This window comes from Myotis lucifugus, unplaced genomic scaffold (assembly GCF_000147115.1).
Source record: "Myotis lucifugus unplaced genomic scaffold, Myoluc2.0 scaffold_47, whole genome shotgun sequence".
Classification (NCBI taxonomy): domain Eukaryota; kingdom Metazoa; phylum Chordata; class Mammalia; order Chiroptera; family Vespertilionidae; genus Myotis; species Myotis lucifugus.
Window position 1 is genome coordinate 7270934 of NW_005871095.1, and position 20313 is coordinate 7291246.

Here is a 20313-nt window from a genome sequence, read left to right on the forward strand (position 1 = left end):
ATTGTGGGCCATCAAAGGGAAAAGCTGGCACAGAGACAGCACCCTCAACTCAGGTCCCATGGGGAGTGGGCCACCACGGCCGCACACTGGAAAAGCTCAGACTCTGCCAGACTCCAGTAGACTCATTTATCTTGTCGCCGCGAGCAGCCGACCATGTGCTTCCAGCTGACAGTGCGGTACCTCCTCACCGCACACCACTGCCCGATCTGGAACATTCCGCTCCCTCTGAGGGTCTCAATCAACGGAAAGACTGTAATGCTAGCACTCCTCATTAGGACTAACAGCTGTCTTCCCAGTCACACAGAGACACAAAACTGTTTTGCATAACAATCTGCTGGAATTTCATGGCTAAGGAAAAAAATATATGATGTGGAAAATGCTGGCCCGTGAAATGCTGAAGCAGGGTGCTTTCCTGGCTCTGAGTCAGGGCCTGACTGCAGAGCACCCATTTCTTACTGTAAGGTGTATTCCCTACAAAACAGTCATCCTTCTGCATCTGAGGAACAGACTAGAGCAGCGGCGGACCACTAGTGGTCCGTGAGGTCCAAAAGGTTGGCGACTGCTGGACTAGACAGCGGGCACTCCATCCGGGAACAGAAAGGGCAGGGACCCTTCCCTGGAACACAGGCTGCATCTCTCCAGTCCACAGAGCCATCTGTGAAAAGCATATCAAGCAGCAACCAGTGTGGCCTTCTCAATGGCCATCCACCTGTTCAGGTGCGCTGCAGTGTTCACGTGAACGTGCAGGTCCAACACTTGTGTGTCCAGCAGAGGCTGATGTGACAAATGGACCCCAGCACTTTTCCACCAGCCAAGGTAGAGCTCACACGCCTACACTGGAAACCTGCACATGTCACTTGACCCTGTCGTGGCCTCTGTGTACAAAGCCAGCAGATCACCACATTCCTTTCCAGGTCATCACCACTTTACAAGCTGTTTGAGAAATTAAGCATCTAACAGATGACACCAGTCAGGAGACATGGCAGGATCCTGGAGAGTATGCCCTGACCAGGGCCTTTCCTAGTGTGGCTTGGCAGAGTTTAAGGAGCTCATGTCAGCCTGTCCTGTACAAGCCCAGATACCTCAAAGAGAAACAGGAAACTTCTTCAAATAAACACACTTCTGAATATTCCTTGATGGCTAAGTCCCCAAAAAACAGACCCGAAGATAAAAAAAACATTCAAAGGAAGAGTCAAATTGTATCACACGTGATTCTTTTCCAGGACTGAAAATTCCACTCTTGAAAAATGATGTTCAGGTACCTACCACACCAGCCACTAAATATTCTCACTTGGTTGCTCTCCTCTCTACACCTCCCTCTTCAGGACAACCGGGAGATTTCCTTTCTAATTACTGAAAGAACTGTCCATCCGAGGAGGATTCAGAGCACTACGGTGTGCCAGGCCTGCTTTCTGTGAGAGAAACCCCAACAGAGAGGGGTGAAACCACTCCTGGTGATGCTGACACTCTAGTGGAGAAGATGGCAGTGGTCCTGGCTTTAAAGAAACACGCTGCAGTTTTAGGGCCTGCAGTCTAATTCTAGTGGCTGAAATGTGCTGCTGATTAAAAAAACAAAAACCCTGCAATGACCAGCTTTACTACCGACCAGAGAGAAGGGCTCTAAAAGTAGCTTTAAGAGTGTGTCAAGCCCTAGCTGGTTTGACTCAGTGAATAAAGCGTCGGCCTGTGGACTGAAGGGTCCTGGGTTCGATGCCAGTCAAGGGCACATGCCTGGGTTGCAGGCTCAAACCCCAATAGGGGGCGTGCAGGAGGCAGCCGATCCATGATTCTCTCTCATCACTGATGTTTCTCTCTCTCTCTCTCTCTCTCTCTCTCTCTCTCTCTCTCTCTCTCTCTTCCTTTCTCTCTCTTTCTCCATTCCTCTCTGTGTGAAATCAATAAAAATACACTTAAAAAAAGTGTGTCAAGCCCTAGCTGGTTTTGCTCAGTGGGTAGAGCATCAACCTGAGAACTGAAAGGCCCCAGGTTCAATTCTAATCAAAGGCACATGCCCGGGTTGCGGGCTCGACCCCCAGTAGGGGGCATGCAGGAGACAGCTGATCAATGATTCTCTCTTATCGATGTTTCTATCTCTCTCTCTCCCTTCGTCTCTGAAATCAATCCTATATAATAAAACGGTAATATGCAAATTGACCAAATGGTGGATTCACTGGTCGCTATGATGAGCACTGACCACCAGGGGGCAGATGCTCAATGCAGGAGCTGCCCCCTAGTGGTCAGCACACTCCCACAGGGGGAGTGCCACTCAGCCAGAAGCTGGCTCGAGGCTGGCGAGTGCAGTGACAGTGGCAGGAGCCTCTCCCGCCTTGTCAGCAGCACTAAGGATGTCCACTGCCGGCACAGGGCCTAAGCCGTCAGTCAGACATCCCCCAATGACTCCTGGGCTGCGAAAGGGCGCAGGCCAGGCTGAGGGAACCCCACCCCGCCCCTCGATTGCACACACACACATACACACACACATACATACACACACACATACACACACACATACTAGTGGCCTGCTGCACGAAATTCGTGCACATTAAAAGGGAATTAATTAGAGGAAAGAAAATTAGTAAAATGTATATAAAAATCTTCCTCCTGTCAGAGTCTGGAATACACCACGGGACCCAGAGTCAAGTCCCCTCCCACGCACGTGCACCTCGAAATCACGCGAGACCCAGAACAGCCGGCCCCAACCCCATTGGGCAAGATCCAGACCCGGCGGGCCCCACCCCCGTCAAGCCCCGCTGTGCGGGGGGCACAGCCTCAGGTCTGTGTCTCCTTCGTTTTCGAAGCGTGTACGGGGGGATGGGCAGCAATTTGACTCTAGGTCCCGCGGCGTGCCCCAGACTCTGACAGAAGGGATATTTTCATACACATTTTACTAATTTCCTTTCATCTCTGACACTTCTATTATAGAGAAAGGGCAAATAGCAATATTAAAATATTTCCTCTAATTAATTCTCTTTTAATGTGCACAAATTTTGTGCACCAGGCCACTAGTGTGTGTGTGTGTGTGTGTGTGTGTGTGTGTATACATATACATGTGTGTGTATATATATATGTATCTCTCTCTCTCTCTCTCTCTCTCTATATATATATATATATATATATCTATGTGAGTGTGTGTGTGTATGTGTGTGTGTGTGTATGCCTAAGTGACAGTTACGACCACTCAACCGGTTGCTATGACAATGCACTGACCACCAGGGGGCAGACGTTCAACATAGGAGCTGCCCCATGGTGGTCAGTGCACTCCCACAGCCAACCTCCTGCAGTCGGTCAACCTCCTGTGCTCCCTCCCCCCAGCAATTGGGGCGGGCTGGTCAACCTCCCACGGTCCCTCTCTCTGGCCATCTAGCCCCAATCAGCCCAGATCGCCGGCCAGGCCAAGGGACCCTATCCGTGCATGAATTCGTGCACCAGGCCTCTAGTAAAAATATATTTTCTTAAAAAAAGTGTGTGTCAAAACAGTACATTCAGTTAACTTGGCTAAATTCTCTTCCTTAGTGTCCTATTAATTAAGAACCTTTTGCCCTAACCGGTTTGGCTCAGTGGATAGAGCGTCAGTCTGCAGACTGAGGGGTTCCGGGTTCGATTCCGGTCAAGGGCAGGTACCTTGGTTGCGGGCACACCCCCAGTGGGAGATGTGCAGGAGGCAGCTGATGGATGTTTCTCTCTCATTGATGTTTCTAACTCTCTATCCCTCTCCCTTCCTCTCTGTAAAAAAATCAATAAAATATATTTTTTTAAAAAGAACCTTTTTCCACAGATTTATTCAAAGATGATAGTTCCACAGAACCTGATTTAAAATGATTACAGAGAAGATAAAATGAATAAGGTTTATATGCTGATTTCCTGCTTGTGATACCAAGGTCAAGACTCACTTCCTTTCTGGGAAAACTGACCCTTGTTTCATTTTTACTGAATAATATAACAGAGAACCATAAGTTCTGAATAGCTGCAATGGCTTCAGTAATTTTACAGAAATCTGAGAGAAATGCATTCCATTTAAATTAGGTAAGGAATGATTCTCTCTGGTTTTAATCACCTGACTTTCCATTCCCTTATTTTCTGAATCCAAGACTTTGCCTATTATATACTCACCAACTAACAACAGCCAATATTTCGACATCACTATGATAAAAATTGGGAAGAAAGAAATTTCAAAGGTTTTTCTTAAATCTTCAAAAGGAAAAAACTTTATCAACTTTGAAGGTAATATGATACAGACAAACCCTGTTCATCAGAAAAGTTAGAAAAATAAAAGTCAGAAATATATCAAGAACTGCAAGTGTTTTACTCTGAAATATACTAGATTAGCCAAAAATTGCCAAGTTGAAGGAAAGTCACTGTTGCTTTAATTGTTAAGACATCACATGGAACCGCATTCCCAGTCCTGGGTGTTTAGTGACACCCCACCCCCGACCCCAGGAGACTCTTTACTTCACTGGTAACAGAGGAAGCTTGACCTGAAGTGTTGCTCAGACTAGAAAATGGGGTGACCACCAAACACAGCCTGAGATTGTGTGCAAATAGATGCATGTATGCCCACAAGAAGTGGCACAGGCTACAAAGAATGTGACATGTGCAGAGAGGTATAACCGTGTGCAGGGTACCAACCAGAAGTGACACGGGTTACACAAATTGTGATGTATGTGCAGATGTGCACATATGTGTGAACATGTTCATCAGAAGTGACACCAGCTACATGGAACATGACATGTGTGCAGATAGGTATATACATATACATATAAAATAAGCCATAACTAATGTTTTTCAAATCAAGTATTTGAGTTGATCTCTGAAAGACTGAAAGGAGCAGAATCATGTGGCCCCAGGAAGCATCCTTGGGTTCCACATGTGGCAGGGAAGATGACTGAAAGTAAAATTTTACTTTAAAAACTTCAGAATTAGTTATTATCACAGCTCTTCAACACCTTGTGTTTCCTTATTCATTTAGAGGAGCCACTCAAGTTGTAGCTGCCTGGTTCTTTCCTAGGTCATGTGTAACTCACACATTTTACATGTTGGTTGTCTGAGGAATGACTTCGAAGGGCCCAGTGTGGTGTTAGGGTCAGAACCCTGCAGCTCCCACACACAGCTGAATGGGAGAAAGCATAGATGTCGACTGGGTGATGATGTAAGCCCACCTAGACTCCGAGTGCAGGGCCTGAGCGCACAGACCAGAACCACCATCATCTTTCCAAAGATAAGCCCCACCTCTTGCAGCAGCTCCCTTCCCTACTCTGCTAACTGTGCATCACTGCTCAGTGGTTTCTGCCAACACATGGAACCTGGTCCAGACACAGTTCATGTCTGTCTTCATGAGTCTGTAACAATGCAGTTGGCATGTTTTTAGTTTGTTAATAACCTGACAATTCTTTTCTAGGTCATCTCAATAAAAGAGAAGCAACCTGAATAGCTCCTAACAAAGCCGAGAAGTAGGGTGATTTAATCGCACTAATTTCCTTAAAGTCCTTATTTTATTATGTACTGATCAGCCCTTTTTTAAATGAGAAATTTTAAAAGGGTAAATGGAGAAGTATTAAACCTCCTCTTCAACTATAAGCTATACTTTGAGTTGGAAACAATCTTTAAAAGTATCAACCAGAGGATTAAGTAAATTACTGCATCCAAACTATAGGCCTCTTAGAAGCAGAGGTGGAGGGAAGAAGGCAACTACAAGGTGCCGACGCGGAAGAACCTTAAGCCTCTCTCAGTGAAATACAATGAGACTTGCAAAATGATCTCACTTACAGAAAGTCACCACTATGACCACGTATGGAGGTGCAAATGCACACTCCGGCAGCTGTGGCTGCACACTATACTGACCAATGTCTCCTTACTCATCTCCATGATGATAAGACAAAGCAGTTAATGCAAAGTAAACTTCCCAATACAGCCTTTACCACACCACTGCAGTTAAGTCACATTTCCGCCAACATTGCTGCCACTCCTTTCCTCTATGAACTGGGTGGGTAGGTATACGCTAATGAAGCTGGGAAAACCTTAAATGGGGCCGCACATTGGAATTGCACTGTCCATCTGAGTTTTTGCTTTTATGATAACCTTAGATACCAACAAATTATTGCCAGGAATTACATGTCTCTAACCTTTCTCAAATAAAATTATTCCAATCTAATTAAGAAGATAAAACCAGACTTCCAGATATATGGGTTAAGGGGACACGAAGCTGAGAGGGGCTTTAGGTTCTGTTTAGTTTTGAGGCCTCTGCAATCCTGCAGGTCCTTTTCTTTCTTGGGCAGTAATTCCAGTTCTGGGGCACTTCTGAGGCCGTCCTACAGCCCCTATAAGAAACCTCGAAGTACAGTACCTCCTGTTCCCACAGGCAAGGGCTTAAAAACTATCTCCAAGAGTAATGAGCTTACAAACCAAGTGCAGTCTACCAAAATTTTTAAAAAGCACTTAGAAATTATGACTGCTTTAAAGTTATGACATTTTCATATGTTTTATGCCAAATACCCAGGGGAGATATTTAGTACAAATACAAAACCTCCAAGGCAGTGTGCCAACAGACGGCTGCCCGTCCCCACCACAGGCCTGCACACACCAGACTCACTGACCAAGCACAGAACTCAACGCAGTGAAAAATCAACCACCACCTGGTTATAAATGTCATGCTATCAAAACACATTTTCTCTTTAAAAGCATTTTCTCTTAACAGCACAACACAAAATTCAAAGCACATAATCTAGACCTTAGTATTTAGTACTACATATCTCCTCTGGGTATTTGAGAATAAAAGCATATGAAAATGTCATAACTTTAGAGCAAACATTATAATTTTTTTAACTAATATTTTTAACGTCTTATTAGATGTGGTGTTTTTCTTTCTTTAGAAGTGCTGAAGTTCACGTGGGGAAGTAAAGTTGCAAGCATATGGAAAGAAAGCAAAAAAGAAAAAACTTGGTGTTTCAAATATTTTATCCATGTTGAGCTAATTTCAGATTTTTTTCAATGCCAGAGTATATTCACACTTGTAAATACCATCAGTTGGGTATAGACTAGAGTCATCGGCCACCCATGGGGGAAGCTTAATGGCCCTGTGACAGCCTCAACTGTCAGTTCCTTTTTATAGTAATGGAAACAAAACGAAACGAAACTAAAAAAAGGGGGTGAGGGGGCCTTCTACCAAGCTCCACAAGGAAGGCACTGGTGCTCGAAGGCAAGAATCTGGGTCCTCCTATTAGAAAACAATTTAAATGGGAATGTCTCACACTCCTTTCAAAGGGCAGTTAACTGGATTTAACCTAAATATCAGTTTTATCATAGCAAGAGGTTCTTGCAAAAATGTCTGTGCATCCACAGCCCTCAGGGCGATAGTCCTGGAATGACCTTTGTGTGGAGTCCCACCCCGGAAGACCGTGTACCAACACACAGCAAAGGGGCAGGCAGGCTACCCAACTAGACTCCTTCAAATAGCTCACTTACTAAAGAATGGCATCAGGTGAAAATAATGACTATATAAGGGTTTGGCTTATTTCAGATGAAACCACAGGATTTTATCCCTAGTTTTTGAGGATGAGGACAGAAATATATGAGAAATAAACTGCCAACAGCTGGAGAATTCCAGGAACCTAGGACAGTCCCAAATTTCCCCATTAAACATTTCTATTATTTCCAAGCCCTATTCTTGCAGGAATCTTCCTGCAAACAGTACACACTACAGTTTCTCATTCCTGCTACTAGGGAAACAGTTATATAAAGTATCTATAGTTACTTTTCATATAAATTGGTACACCTTGGGTCACTAACAGCTAAGCCAGTCAAATAATAACAGCCACAGTTACACAAGTAAATCCTGTTATGGTAAAATTCCCTTTATAATAAAGAGATTTCATAATACAGAGTAAAAGTAAATGTAACACATCAAAAACGAAAGAGACATGTGCATGTTTGTCCTTTCTAACAATCCTCGATGAAAGCCTAAACAGAGCTTACATCAAGGAGCTCCGACCCTGTCCAGCAAAAACGATGCAGCACAGAGTTCAAGGGGACCCACTTGGTAACAGATTTTCATCTTATTAGCGAAGTGTTAAGTCTCAAAATCTATTTATTCAGAAAAAATCTCGAATCTATGTAAAAGTACAGAGAGAACAGAGAAAATGAAACGACAAAAATCATCTCCCTCCCAGCTCCTAGAGAAACTAGTTATAAAACTAGCCCAGTAATGTTGAAGCCTGTCTGGCTACATCTTTCCTTAAGACAACACAAGACAACACACAGAAATTCAAATTAACTGGATGGTTAAGTGAATTACATCATGAAAGACATGAGATTCTAATATACGTCACTAAGAAACTTGTGTTGAGTTCCTAGAAATGACAATATGCTGAGATATAGTTTTCCAAAGTGTATTCTATAACAAGTTAACATGAAATATACTAGTGACCCGGTGCACAGATTTGTGCACATTGAAAGGAAATTAATAAGAAGGTGGCTGGCAGGGTGGGACTGGGCAAGACAGACAGAACACGCCCCGGAGCCAACCTCCAATGGTCCCTCCCCAGTGTCTTCGGAGTGAGCGGGGTCCCTCCAGCAGGTGGGGTCCCTCGGCCTGACCTGCGGGGATCGGGCTGAAACCAGCTCTCCAATATCCCTCCAGGGGTCCCAGAGTGCAAGAGGGCTCTGCAAAGTTGCTGTCGTACAGGGTGTGGAATGCAAACACAAGTATGCCGTAAACCAGATTCAGGGACGACAGTGCCCCAGCAACAACATAACCCACGGCCAAAGGTGGAATCGCACAGCCCCACAAGGAATCAGGCTCCCTCCTCTGTTTTCGGGGTGTATCACCTGAGAACCGCCACTGCCAAGGCAATGGAGCTCGGAAGTTCCTGCATTGAGCATCTGCCCCCTGGAGGTCAGTGCACTTCATAGCAGCCAGTCGAACAGTCGGACACTTAGCATATTAGCCTTATCCTATCTAATAACAGACAAAGATGCAAATTGACTGTACCTTCACTACGCCCACCATGGGCTAATCAGAGCGATATGCAAATTAACCACCAACAAAGATGGCGGCTAATTTACATATACCAGCTGGGAGCGAAGACTGAAGACACCGTAGAAGGAAGCCAAGCAACGGAGCTGAGGTAGCAGAGACGGGCGGGAGAGAAGCGGCAGAAACGGGCGGGGTAGGAGCGCAAGAGAAGGGCGGGGTAGGAACGGCAGAGACGGGAACGAAGCCCTATTCTTGCAGGAATCTTCCTGCAAACAGGCCTCTAGTCCTATATAATAAAGAGGGAATATGCAAACTGACCATCACTCCACCACAAAGGTGGCTGCGCCCACAGCGGAGGTAGGGTTTCCGTAACACAAGATGGCTGCACCCACAGCAGAGGCCAAGTTCCTGTAACAAGCCTTAACAAGCAATCAGCAGGGACCTGAGGCTGCAACCCCCATCTCACCCCCGTGGGGCTTGACAGGGGACCTCAGGCCACGCCCCCCACCCCGGCGCCAGGACAGGGGACCGTAGGCCATGCCCCCCGCCCGGCACCAGGCCAGGGGACCTGAGGCCACGCCCCCGCCTGGCAGGGCTTGACAGGGGACCTCAAGGTGCATCCCCCCACCCCAGAGACATGACTCTGGGTCCCATGGTGCACCCCAGACTCTGACAGGAGGAAGATTTTCATATACATTTTACTAATTTTCTTTCATCTCTGACACTTCTATTATAGAGAAAGGGCAAATAGCAATATTAAAATATTTCCTCTAATTAATCCCCTTTTAATGTGCATGAGTTTCATGCACCGGGCCACTACACACACACACACACACACACACACACACACACACTCTCTCTCTCTCTCTCTCTCTCTCTCTCCCTCTCTCTCTCTCTATATATATATATATGGTCATGTAGTTTTAAGAAATACTGATCCACTAAAACAATACTCCACATGAGACTTTTCAGGGCAACACCAACAAGTAAAGAATAGCAAAGCCAGAAGAACTACACACCTGAGTTTATCCTATATATAAAAGCCCAGCGACTGAATGGTGGAACGACCAGAACGATTGCGACCTCTCCCCTGATCAGGGGCGGGGCCAGCTGGCAAGCAGCCCCTCACCCCATCCAGTCTCGCCCCCAAGCAGCCCCCAACACCCCTAAATCATAGCCTGGCTCCCTAGTGCAAGTACATTTAGTGAAAGCACAAGAAAATAATTAACAGTCCCTTCTGTCCCCAACCAGAGTCTCCAGGGGGCCCAAGGTGTGGAATTCTCCCTCCAGAGAAGGCAGCCCCAGGAGACCTTCCAAGTTAGCCAAAAAGGCAACCTAAGCATTAACGGGATGGCAGCCTTTGCTGAGGAATGTAGAGAGGCTGGGTGGGGATTTTGTGAAATTACGGTGCCTTGCAGATGAGGTGAGTTTTCAATCTCTCTTTAAAAGGCGAAGAGGACCCACAGGCTGCCAGGAGCAACAGCAAAGGGTAGGCACATTCAAAAACAGAAAAACTTTTAAACAAACAAGATCATATTGGGAAACTGAGGGCAGAGCCCCGAGAAGAACGCAAAAATCATTAAAGGGCCATCGTCCATCTTGATATACCTTTGCAAACAACACATAAACAACTTCACCTAATGGCACGTGAAATGCTAAACAGTTCTGTTGTGGGTTTTCTTTTGGCCATCCTTAAAGTATAATTAGATCCAGCTGGGGGAAATCCAGCATTAGACCCCACAGCCGACCCCGCCCAATGGGCCCCCATCAGGATGGGCCCCCATCGGGATGGGCCCATCGGACCCCATCCATGCACGAATTCGTACACCGGACCTCTAGTGTTTAATATTTAGCAAAGGATCGGGTAGAAGGAATCAAAAAATCAGCTAGGAATGCAGAGGTCCACCTAGACTAGGAGGATGAACCTGACTTGCTCCCTGCGGTGGCAGACACTGTGCTTGATGCTGGAAATGCCAACAGCACAGCTCACCCCAACCCTGGGGGGGAGAGGGTGCAAAGGGGGGCTGGTAGTGCAGTGGCCCGGCTGGTGGGCATCCTCTAGGACAGAAATCTATTGGTCTGAGGGGAAGCAAGAGATCCCGGAAGGGCTGGCTGGAGAAGCCACACTCAGACCATCAGAGATGAGCGATGAAGCTAAATACACACTCAAGATCAGCCACTCTTATGCTCTTCTGTGAGAATGAGGGTCTCATGTTTGGTTGTAAGAGAAGCATGCCTTTGCGTGGGGACACAGGTCTACTTGCAAAGGTAATGAATTCTAAAGGTTTTATTGGTCATATGGGTGCAAACCCACAGAACCCATGCCAGAGATTTTAAAAAAAAAGCAACAGTTATGGAATAAGAGTCCTCAGCAGAAGACTGTAAAATGTCTCACTTCCTGCCCTGGCACCAAAAGGTTGTAAGTACGATTCCCAGTCAGGGCGTATCCAGGTTGCGGGTTCCATCCCTGGTAGAGGGCATGCAGTAGGCAGCTGATCAATGTTTTGCTCTCGCTCTCTCTACCTCTCCCTTCCTTTTCTCTCTAAAAATCAATAAAAATATTTTTAAAAAAAATAAAATGTCTCAATTCCTGCTTTTCCAAACTGCAATTATTTCTAGAGGCTTCCTGCTAACAACACAGGAAAGTACTGTAGTGTAGGATAAAGAGCCTGCAGCCTTTACGTGCTGACCACGCACTGTGGGGTCTCACGAGGCAGGGGCCTCTCTGGGCAGAGATGGCAGAGGCCCCGGCATGTCTTCCTGGTGCAGCTGTGACAGGGTGAGCAGAGGGGACACAGCAAACCAGCCCCTGCAGATTCTCAAAAACTTAACAAAAGATAAAACATCCCCCTGACACTTTCTACAGTAAACTAGTGCCAATGAGAGAAATTTTTTAAACTTATTTATCTACATATCAACAAAGTATGCTAGTTCACCCTAACACGAGTAAAAGAGAAAATGTAAATAATCTGAATGACAGTGCTACTTGTACATATATCTTATTTTTATTCAAAAGCTTATATGCCCTCAGAGTTATGGTTACTGCAGCATCAACTTATGTCTTGGGAGATCTGGATAGAAGAGGCCCCCGGGACAGACACAACTTATCTATAAGCAACTCCTGATCCCATCAGAGAAACAAATCTAAGAAACTGTGTCAAAGGTCCACACTAGGAATAAGAATTCCTTTGTAGCTACTTACATTCCTCATAGTCTTATCACTCCAAAAACAGCCATTATTTCCTATATCCACCAGCTTCAAAAACGTGTCACAAATTAAAGAGATATTTTAAACCTGACATCAATATCTCCTATACTCCATAATCAGAGGGAGACAGATGAGAACAGACTTTGTTAAACCTCCTAAAGCTAAAACTGGCTCTTTCATCAACTACCTGTAATATACTAGTACATACAGTCCTGGCTCTTTTAGCACAAAAGTTACATAAAATCTTTCAGACAAATAAAGCAAGTGAAAATATAATGTTATTAAAAAGTGTTAGAAAAGGCCCTAGCCAGTTTGGCTCAGTGTATAGAGCGATGGTCTGCGGACTCAAGAGTCCCAGGTTCGATTCCGGTCAGGGGCATATGCCCAGGTTGCGGGCTCCATCCCCAGTGGGGGGCGCGCAGGAGGCAGCCAATCGGTGATTCTCTCTCATCATTGATGTTTCTCTCTCTCTCTTCCTCTCCCTTCCTCTCTGAAATCAATAAAAATATATTTTTAAAAGTGTTAGAAAGACTCTCTGGAGTCACAGGAGTCAAGGCCCACCTAGGACCCAGGCAATCTTCAAGAAATTACCTCATCTCCCTGTGCCTCAGTTTACCTCCACAGAACAGAGATAGACTCACTGTGAAGATTAAACAAATAGGACCAAATTTTCACTGTGCCTGGTGACAACAAGGACTCAATAAAAGCAACTGCCACCATTCTCTCTTCATTTCTGGCGCCCTTCCCAGACATGACCCCAGTCCTCCCTGGTTCTCCACCCACAGGTCTTTGTGTGCATCCATGCTGCACAGGACAGTGAGTCGGTGTAGCAAAGGTCACTTACATTCTGTCTCCTAGAGACACAGCACAAGTACTGACTGCCCTTTCTCTACACCAAAACTCCCTTCTTCACGCAGTCCTCAAATCCCTGACCACATGTAACTCGGTGCAGTAGCGGTGAGCAGAGTCAGTTTAGTGGGAAAACTGCTGGCACTTTCCACTGCTGGGTAGGGAAGTGCAGGGTGAGGCTAGGACAGACTCCTACTGTGCCAAAGGCAGTATGTACTCAAAGACGAGAGGGTGCTGTCGAAAGAAACAGAGAAGCCACAAGAGGGTGCACTGAACCTGGAACAACTTAAGCATCAAAATTATAACAACAAAGACTTTATAACCATCAAAAAGAAAAAAGTCCTTGAGTCTATACTAATCCTCAACTACACTAATGAAGAGTGCCAGCTAATGAGTGTAGAAGAATGACAGAATTAGCACGATCACCCTTTGCAACACTCAGTGTAATAACTGATTCAGGCAAGGATCACTGATGATGTCAGACCTTCTACAAGACGGGCTTGGTTTCATCACACAAAAATTCAATGTCATAAATATCAATGAAATGGTGGAGAATTGTCTTAAATTAAAAAAGACCAAAGAACTTTTCAACAAGTCTGTAATATGTATGTCTTAATATTAGTTTTATAATTTAAACTACTAAAAAAATCAGTAGTTAAATTTAAAAATATAAAAAAAGAGAGAGAGAGAGATAAGGGGGGTGGGGAGAGAGAGAGGCCAAAGAACACAGTACCTAAATGTAATTAATGAATCCTGATTAAATCCTTTAAAAAGTTTCAAAGATATTTGGGGACCACAAGAATAAATCTGAATATGGGCTGGACATCAGGTGATATTAGAGAATTTTTTTTACTTTTCTTAAGTGGATAACGCATGGTTATTTAGCAGAATGTCCTTATACTGAAAAGATGCATCTGAGGTATCAGGGCAAAGTGTGATAACATGGACATTTCCTTTCCAAAAGCTCAGCCAGAGAAAGTACATATTTTCATATAATAGCATGTGTACATGTATAGAGACAGAAGTGGATGTATGTGCTATATATTCATATACGTATACACAATCTAAAGAGACAGAAGTGCACATGTGCTATGTATTCATAGGATACATTTGTACAGGTATCTATAGAGAGAAGTGCATATGTGTGTGTGTGCTATATATTCATTCGATATGTGTTCATGAATCTAGAGACAGAAGTGTGGGTGTGTGCTGTATATCCTATAATACATATGTGTATACATATCTATAACGAGGCAGACAGCCCTGGCTGAAATGGCTCTGTGGATAGAGCAACAGCCTGTGGACTGAAGGGTCCCATATTCAATTCCAGTCAAGGGCACATGCCCGGGTTGTGGGCTTGATCCCCAGTAGGAGGCGTGCAGTCCTCATTTATGTTTCTATCTCTCTCTCCCTCTCCCTCCCTCCCTGAAATCAATAAAAACATATTTTTTTAAAAAAGAGACAGACAAATGTGGTGAAATAAAAACAATTGTGCTTCTAAAAGGATTAGTGGGTTTGCTTCATTTTTTTCAACTTTTACTTAAGCTTGAAACTTTTCACAATAAAAACTTGGGAGAGCCCTAGCCAGTTTAGCTCAGTGTATAGAGCGTCAGCCTGCGGACTCAAGGGTCCTGGGTTCGATTCCAGTCAAGGACACATGCCCGGGTTGCGGGTTCCGTCCCCAGTAAGGGGTGTGCAGGAGGCAGCCAATCAATGATTCCCTCTCATCATTGATGTTTCTATCTGTCCCTTCTTCTCCCTTCCTCTCTGAAATTAATAAAAATATATTTAAAAAAAAAAAAAACTTGGGAGAAGCCCTAACCGGTTTGGCTCAGTGGATAGAGCATCGGCCTGCAGACTGAAGGGTCCCAAGTTCGATTCCGGTCAAGGGCATGTACCTTGGTTGCGGGCACATCCCCAGTAGGGAGTGTGCAGGAGGCAGCTGAATCGATGTTTCTCTCTTATCAATGTTTCTGTCTATCCTTCCTCACTGTAAAAAATCAATAAAATATATTTAAAAAAAAAAAACTTGGGAGAAGAGATGTGCAAGCTGCAGGGTAAGGATGTATGGGGGGTCCCATTTGCCTTGCATATGGTCTATAAGGAAACCACAGACAGTTCCTTCTGCTCTCTGGGCCCACAGTGACCCCACCCTAAAAGCAGATGAAGAAGAGCTGCTGGTCCACCCTTAGCCCCACTCTTTTCAGTTCAGTGTTCTCATCTGGGCTGTGCTGGGCCAGTTAGAAGTTGTCCCCTCCATGACCTCCAGAGCAACCAGGACTGGACCATGGGGACACAGGGAAAGCACGTGGGCCCTGCTCAGTCCCCAGCACTGTATGAACCCCTGAGAATCCGGCATTTTCTATTTCGGGGCTATGGCTACCCTGGCTGGTGAAGAAATGCCTCCCTTGTCAGAATGAAATAATTTCTCATATGGAAGCTCTCACAACAGAGCCAGTGGTACACTAAGATTTCAGTATGTGCTCGCTGCTGCTTACTCCTAACATTTTTGCACACCTTAGGTGCAAGATGCCAAATTGTTTTCCAATCTCAAACTCCTTAAAAAATTCTGTCCTAGCGTTTCCTTTTGTATACTTTATGACTTTTGAACATCAAATCTAAAACTTGGTATCTAACATTCAACACATAAAACAGACTCGTTTGCTACATCACATGATAAAATTAATAAAATCCATATTTTGGAGAAACCAAATGAGCAAAAATTCATACATGAAAAAGTGTTTACTGAGCACTAATGTGTGTAGGACCTTTTCTGGATGTGCAAGGGCTCAAGCAGAACAACACTGCCATCTAGGAGAGAGATAGGGATGGTTTGGTGGGGACAGTGGTGGCCTGAGGAGCAGGTGAAGGACACATCAGGAGGTATAACTGGACAGGAGTCCTACTCCTGGTCTGGATAGGGCATAGCTGGGGAAGTGGAGAGGTTTGTGGGATGAGTAACTAGAAAGATAGTCACTTCCTGTATTGGGAAAAGTCAGACTAGGAGAAGAACAAGTTTGTGGAAAGAACAAAGTTCTGTTAAGATATGGGTACGCCTGAGCTGCCCAATAGACAACCAGACCGAGAAAGGTGAGAGTCAGTGTGTCTTCTCCTGGAACAAAACAGACCCTGCAAATATATGGAATATCAAAACTAGATGAAAACGACCCCAGGGCAGGGATTTGGGAGCGGCTGTTAACAGTTGATCACCTCACACCGCCAATGCTGGAGTACTTCCTGCTTCCTCTCTGATCCCCTCTCCCAATGTCCCATTCTGTCTCCATCCAATTTCTTGAGAGAACTTCGGTGACTTCTCTTATTCTCCTAACTTCTTTGAAATCTCCAAAATGGAGTTAAACATTTAGGAAAACAGTAGCCATTTTGAAAGACAGTGGAGTTGGAAATTAATATTGAAAATTAAGACAAGTATGAAGTTTTCATATCCACCCATAAAACCTTTTTCATGAACAATTAAAAAGAGACATATTGAATGACTGTGACTCACTCTGTATGGCCCTGGAAAACATTCACAGAGTGGATGGACGGGTCCCTAAAATCCCACAGACGGAAGGTCGTGTCACGGGAGGAGGTTACCACAAGCCGCTGGGTGGGGTGTGTACAACAGTGTGTGAGTTCTTGGTCATGCCCTACAATACAACCAAAGACGACAAAAGTGCAAGGTCACCCATCTGCAGATACAGTTAGAGTAAAGCTTTCTTAAAAAATACTGGAATCAAAAAACAGTCTTTATGGTCTCTATTGCTAGTATTCATTCACCGTAAACACAAGGAATCATTTAATGACAGCATGTGTGGTCACAGTGGGACCAGTTTTCCCTCAGGAGCTGGAAGTCCTTTCACTTGTACATTTAAAAGGATCCTGACACTGAGTGAGTGTAACCCAGTTCCTGATCCAAACAGTTAAGAGGTCTGGCAAATCTCTGTTAAAGGTTCAGCGTGCAAACTAATTAATTGTTAGTTCTTCACTTCCCAAATGACCTCTAATAATATTTGTGGAGCCTTCTGTGAAATACAGTCTTTCACAATCAATCAGAAAATGCACCTACTGACAAATTTGAAAAATACTTGTGATGGGCAGAATTCTAAGATGGCCTGGTATACACACCCTGTCTGATACCTTCCCTTGAGTTTGGGCAGAACCTGCAAATGTGATGAGCTACCATTCTGGTAATCTCAGTACGTTATAAGGCAAAATAGACTTTGCAGCCATAACTAAGGCCTCCAAACGATGTAGTTTTGAGTTCATCGAATTCGAAAGATGTCCTGGTGGGCCTGACCTGATCAAATGCGCCCTTTAAAGGGTCCAAGGCAGCCCTGGCTGGTGTGGCTCAGTTGGCTGGACCATCGTCCCATAGACCAAAAAGTTGTAGGTTCAATTCCTGATCAGGGTTGCAGATTTGATCCCCGGTCTGGGAGTGTATGGGAGGCAACCAATTGATGTTTCTCACATCTGTGTTTCTCTCTTTCCCTTCCTCTCTCTAAAACCAATAAAAAAAATTTAAAAAAAAAACATATCCTCAGGTGAGGATTAAAAATAATAAGAATAAAAGTGTCCAGCAGAGATGCTCTCTTGCTGGTGTTGGTCTGGAAGAAATCAAATGGCCATGGTTAATATACTAGTAGTACCTCTCAATGGGGACCATGCTAGATGCTAAAAGTAGTCCCCAGCCCAAAATTCCTGACCAGGGGAACTATAAGGTTATAAATTCATGTTATTTTAAGACACCACCTTTGTGGAAATCTGTTATAAAGCTACAGAAAATGAATACTCCAGCATATTTCAAATTTCTAGATACTACACGCTACAATAAAATCCCCTAAAGATACAATTAGCTACCAACAGTTCTACTAGAAAGGATTTCTGAAAAATCACAACCTGAGCATCCAGAGAACTAAAACTAATTCTGGACAGAGAGGAATTTGCAAGGTAAGATATAAATAAACACATGCACATAAATCACAAACACACTGCTGGCAGGCCAGGGCTGAAGTACCTGTCAGAGAGTGAACGAGCTCTGCCGTCTCCACGTCATACAGGTTTGCTGTTCGGTCCCAGGAGGCCGTCACCACCTGCTTCCCCCCAACCAGCCAGTCAGCAGCTATGACTACTCCCTGGTGACTCTTAAGGGAAGTCAATGGCACCCGGACGGTAGGACAGTCGCTAGACACGTCTCCGTCCACATCAGGCTCATCCTTATCAGAGCACTCAACTTCGTCCTCGCCACATATCTGCAGATAAAGGTGAGAGCAGAGAACTCCTGAGAATTGTGGGTCTTTCCTGGCACGGCTACACAATCAGACTGTGTCACTTGTCTTTCTAGGACTTGATCATCATTATCACAATACTGGCACAGTACATGGTACATAATTGGTGCTCAATAAATGTTTATCACCTTTATGATTATGTGCTTGGCTAAAACCAGGGCCAAATATAAGGAAAGAAAAAAGTCAGGGGTACTATAACATCATGTCCATTTCCACTAATCAATAAAATGGCAAATAAAATGATTCTCAACATTTTAAGTTTTTGTCATGTATTAGATATGTAATAAAACTAAACAAATACAACTGAAAGTTAATAATTCATAATAAAAAGAAATATTACAATTCTCAAGTGTCTGCCTAAGATATACTTAGAATTCTATTGCTATAACAATAGATATGAAAGTTCACTTTATTGTCATACAAACCAACCAAGTCTTTTGTCAAAAGCTAAAGATAAAATAAAAACATAATAATCACCATAGGCTTCAGCTCTTTAAGAAAACATGTTTATCTATTCATTTAACAAATATTTATCAGGTGCTTACACAGTGCTATACAAAAGACTGGGCACAGAGCAGAGAAGGAGACAAACTCTGCTAACATGTATAAGGAACAATGAACAGCAAGGTGCACACCCCCTACTGCAATGAAGCCAGAGAATGGCAAAGTCCCCGCCTCAGGGAGCTAACATGCTACCAAAAGAACAAGCCACACATGTGAGGGTGCATGCACACATGCACACACACACTAGTATAGACATATGTGTTGTATATATACACACACTAGTGTGGGAATACACACCATGTGTACACACAGGGATAAGTGTGACATGTACACACACATAGTATAGTGATATTTGTAATACACACACAGTCCTAGTAAAGGGATATGTGTCACATGCACATACACAGATTCAGGCAATAATAAGTGCTAAGAAGGAAAATAAAGCAAGATGAGGGGATGGACAGTCATAAGGGCTACACTTTTATTCAAAATGATCAGGGAAAGAATCTCTGCTAAAGTAATATTTGACTTGGGATGTGACGAAACAAGAGCGTATTTAGGCGAACAGTGTTCCCCGCCAAGGGAACAGAAGATGCAAAAGACAAGAAGGGAGCAGATGAGCTGCAGGGTAAGAGATTACAGAGATGTTACCAGTGTAAATCAGGTAAAACTTGGAGAAACAGAAAGGACTTTGGATTTTATTGTGTGTGTGCTGGAAAATCACTAGATGGTTTTGAGTAAGGAAGAGAGATAGTCTGACTCATGCTTTAAAGAACCAATGTTCTGTGTGAACATTCCGGATGGTTGAACTGTGTCTCCCAAAATTCATGTTGAATTCTCAACCCCCAGTACTTCAGAATGAGACAGTACATGAAAATGGGGTCTTTAAAAAAAAAGTTTTTATTGATTTTTAAAGTGAGAGGAAGTGAGAGGGATAGAGAGATAGAAATACCGATGACAGAGAATCACCGATGGCTACGTCCTGCACAACCCCTACTGGGGATCAAACCTGCAACCCAGGTATGTGCCTTAACCAGGAATTAAACCCTGGACATCCTGGTTCCTGGGTCGCCGCTCAACCACTGAGCCACACCAGCTGGGCAAAATGGGGTCTTTAGAGAGGTAATTAGGGCCTGGCCGAGTGGCTCAGTTGGTTACACATCATCCTACGCACCCAAAGGTTGCCGGTTCGATTCCTGGTCAGGGCATATACCTGGGTTGTGGGTTCTATCCTGGTCAGGACATGTACGGAAGGAAGGCAACCAATCAATGTTTCTCTCTCGGATCGATGTTTCTCTCTCTCTCTCTCTCTCTCTCTCTCTCTCTCTCCCCCCCCCCCTTCCTCTCTCTAAGTAGTGAGGATTTAAAAAAAAAAAAAAAGGTAATTAGGGTTAAAATGGGGTCATCTGGGTAGGCCCTAATCTAGCATGACTGGTGTCCCTAAAAGAGGAGAGGAGGACAGACACACAGAGATGGCCACATTAGGACATAGGAAGATG

The 20313-nt window shown here is 44.3% G+C and overlaps 1 protein-coding gene across 3 annotated transcripts in view; it reads right to left on the reverse strand.

Annotated features, from left to right (window-relative positions):
• Positions 1 to 20313, reverse strand: part of WDR37 (WD repeat domain 37) — a 73592-nt gene that overhangs the window by 8184 nt on the left and 45095 nt on the right. For all 3 annotated transcript variants that reach the window (XM_006088436.3, XM_006088437.3, XM_023753590.1), the window contains 2 exons: positions 18040 to 18274; positions 16531 to 16672 (listed from right to left, as the gene is read on the reverse strand). In XM_006088436.3, the coding sequence (XP_006088498.1) occupies positions 16531 to 16672; positions 18040 to 18274 (377 nt within the window). The remainder of the gene's footprint in view (positions 1 to 16530; positions 16673 to 18039; positions 18275 to 20313) is intronic.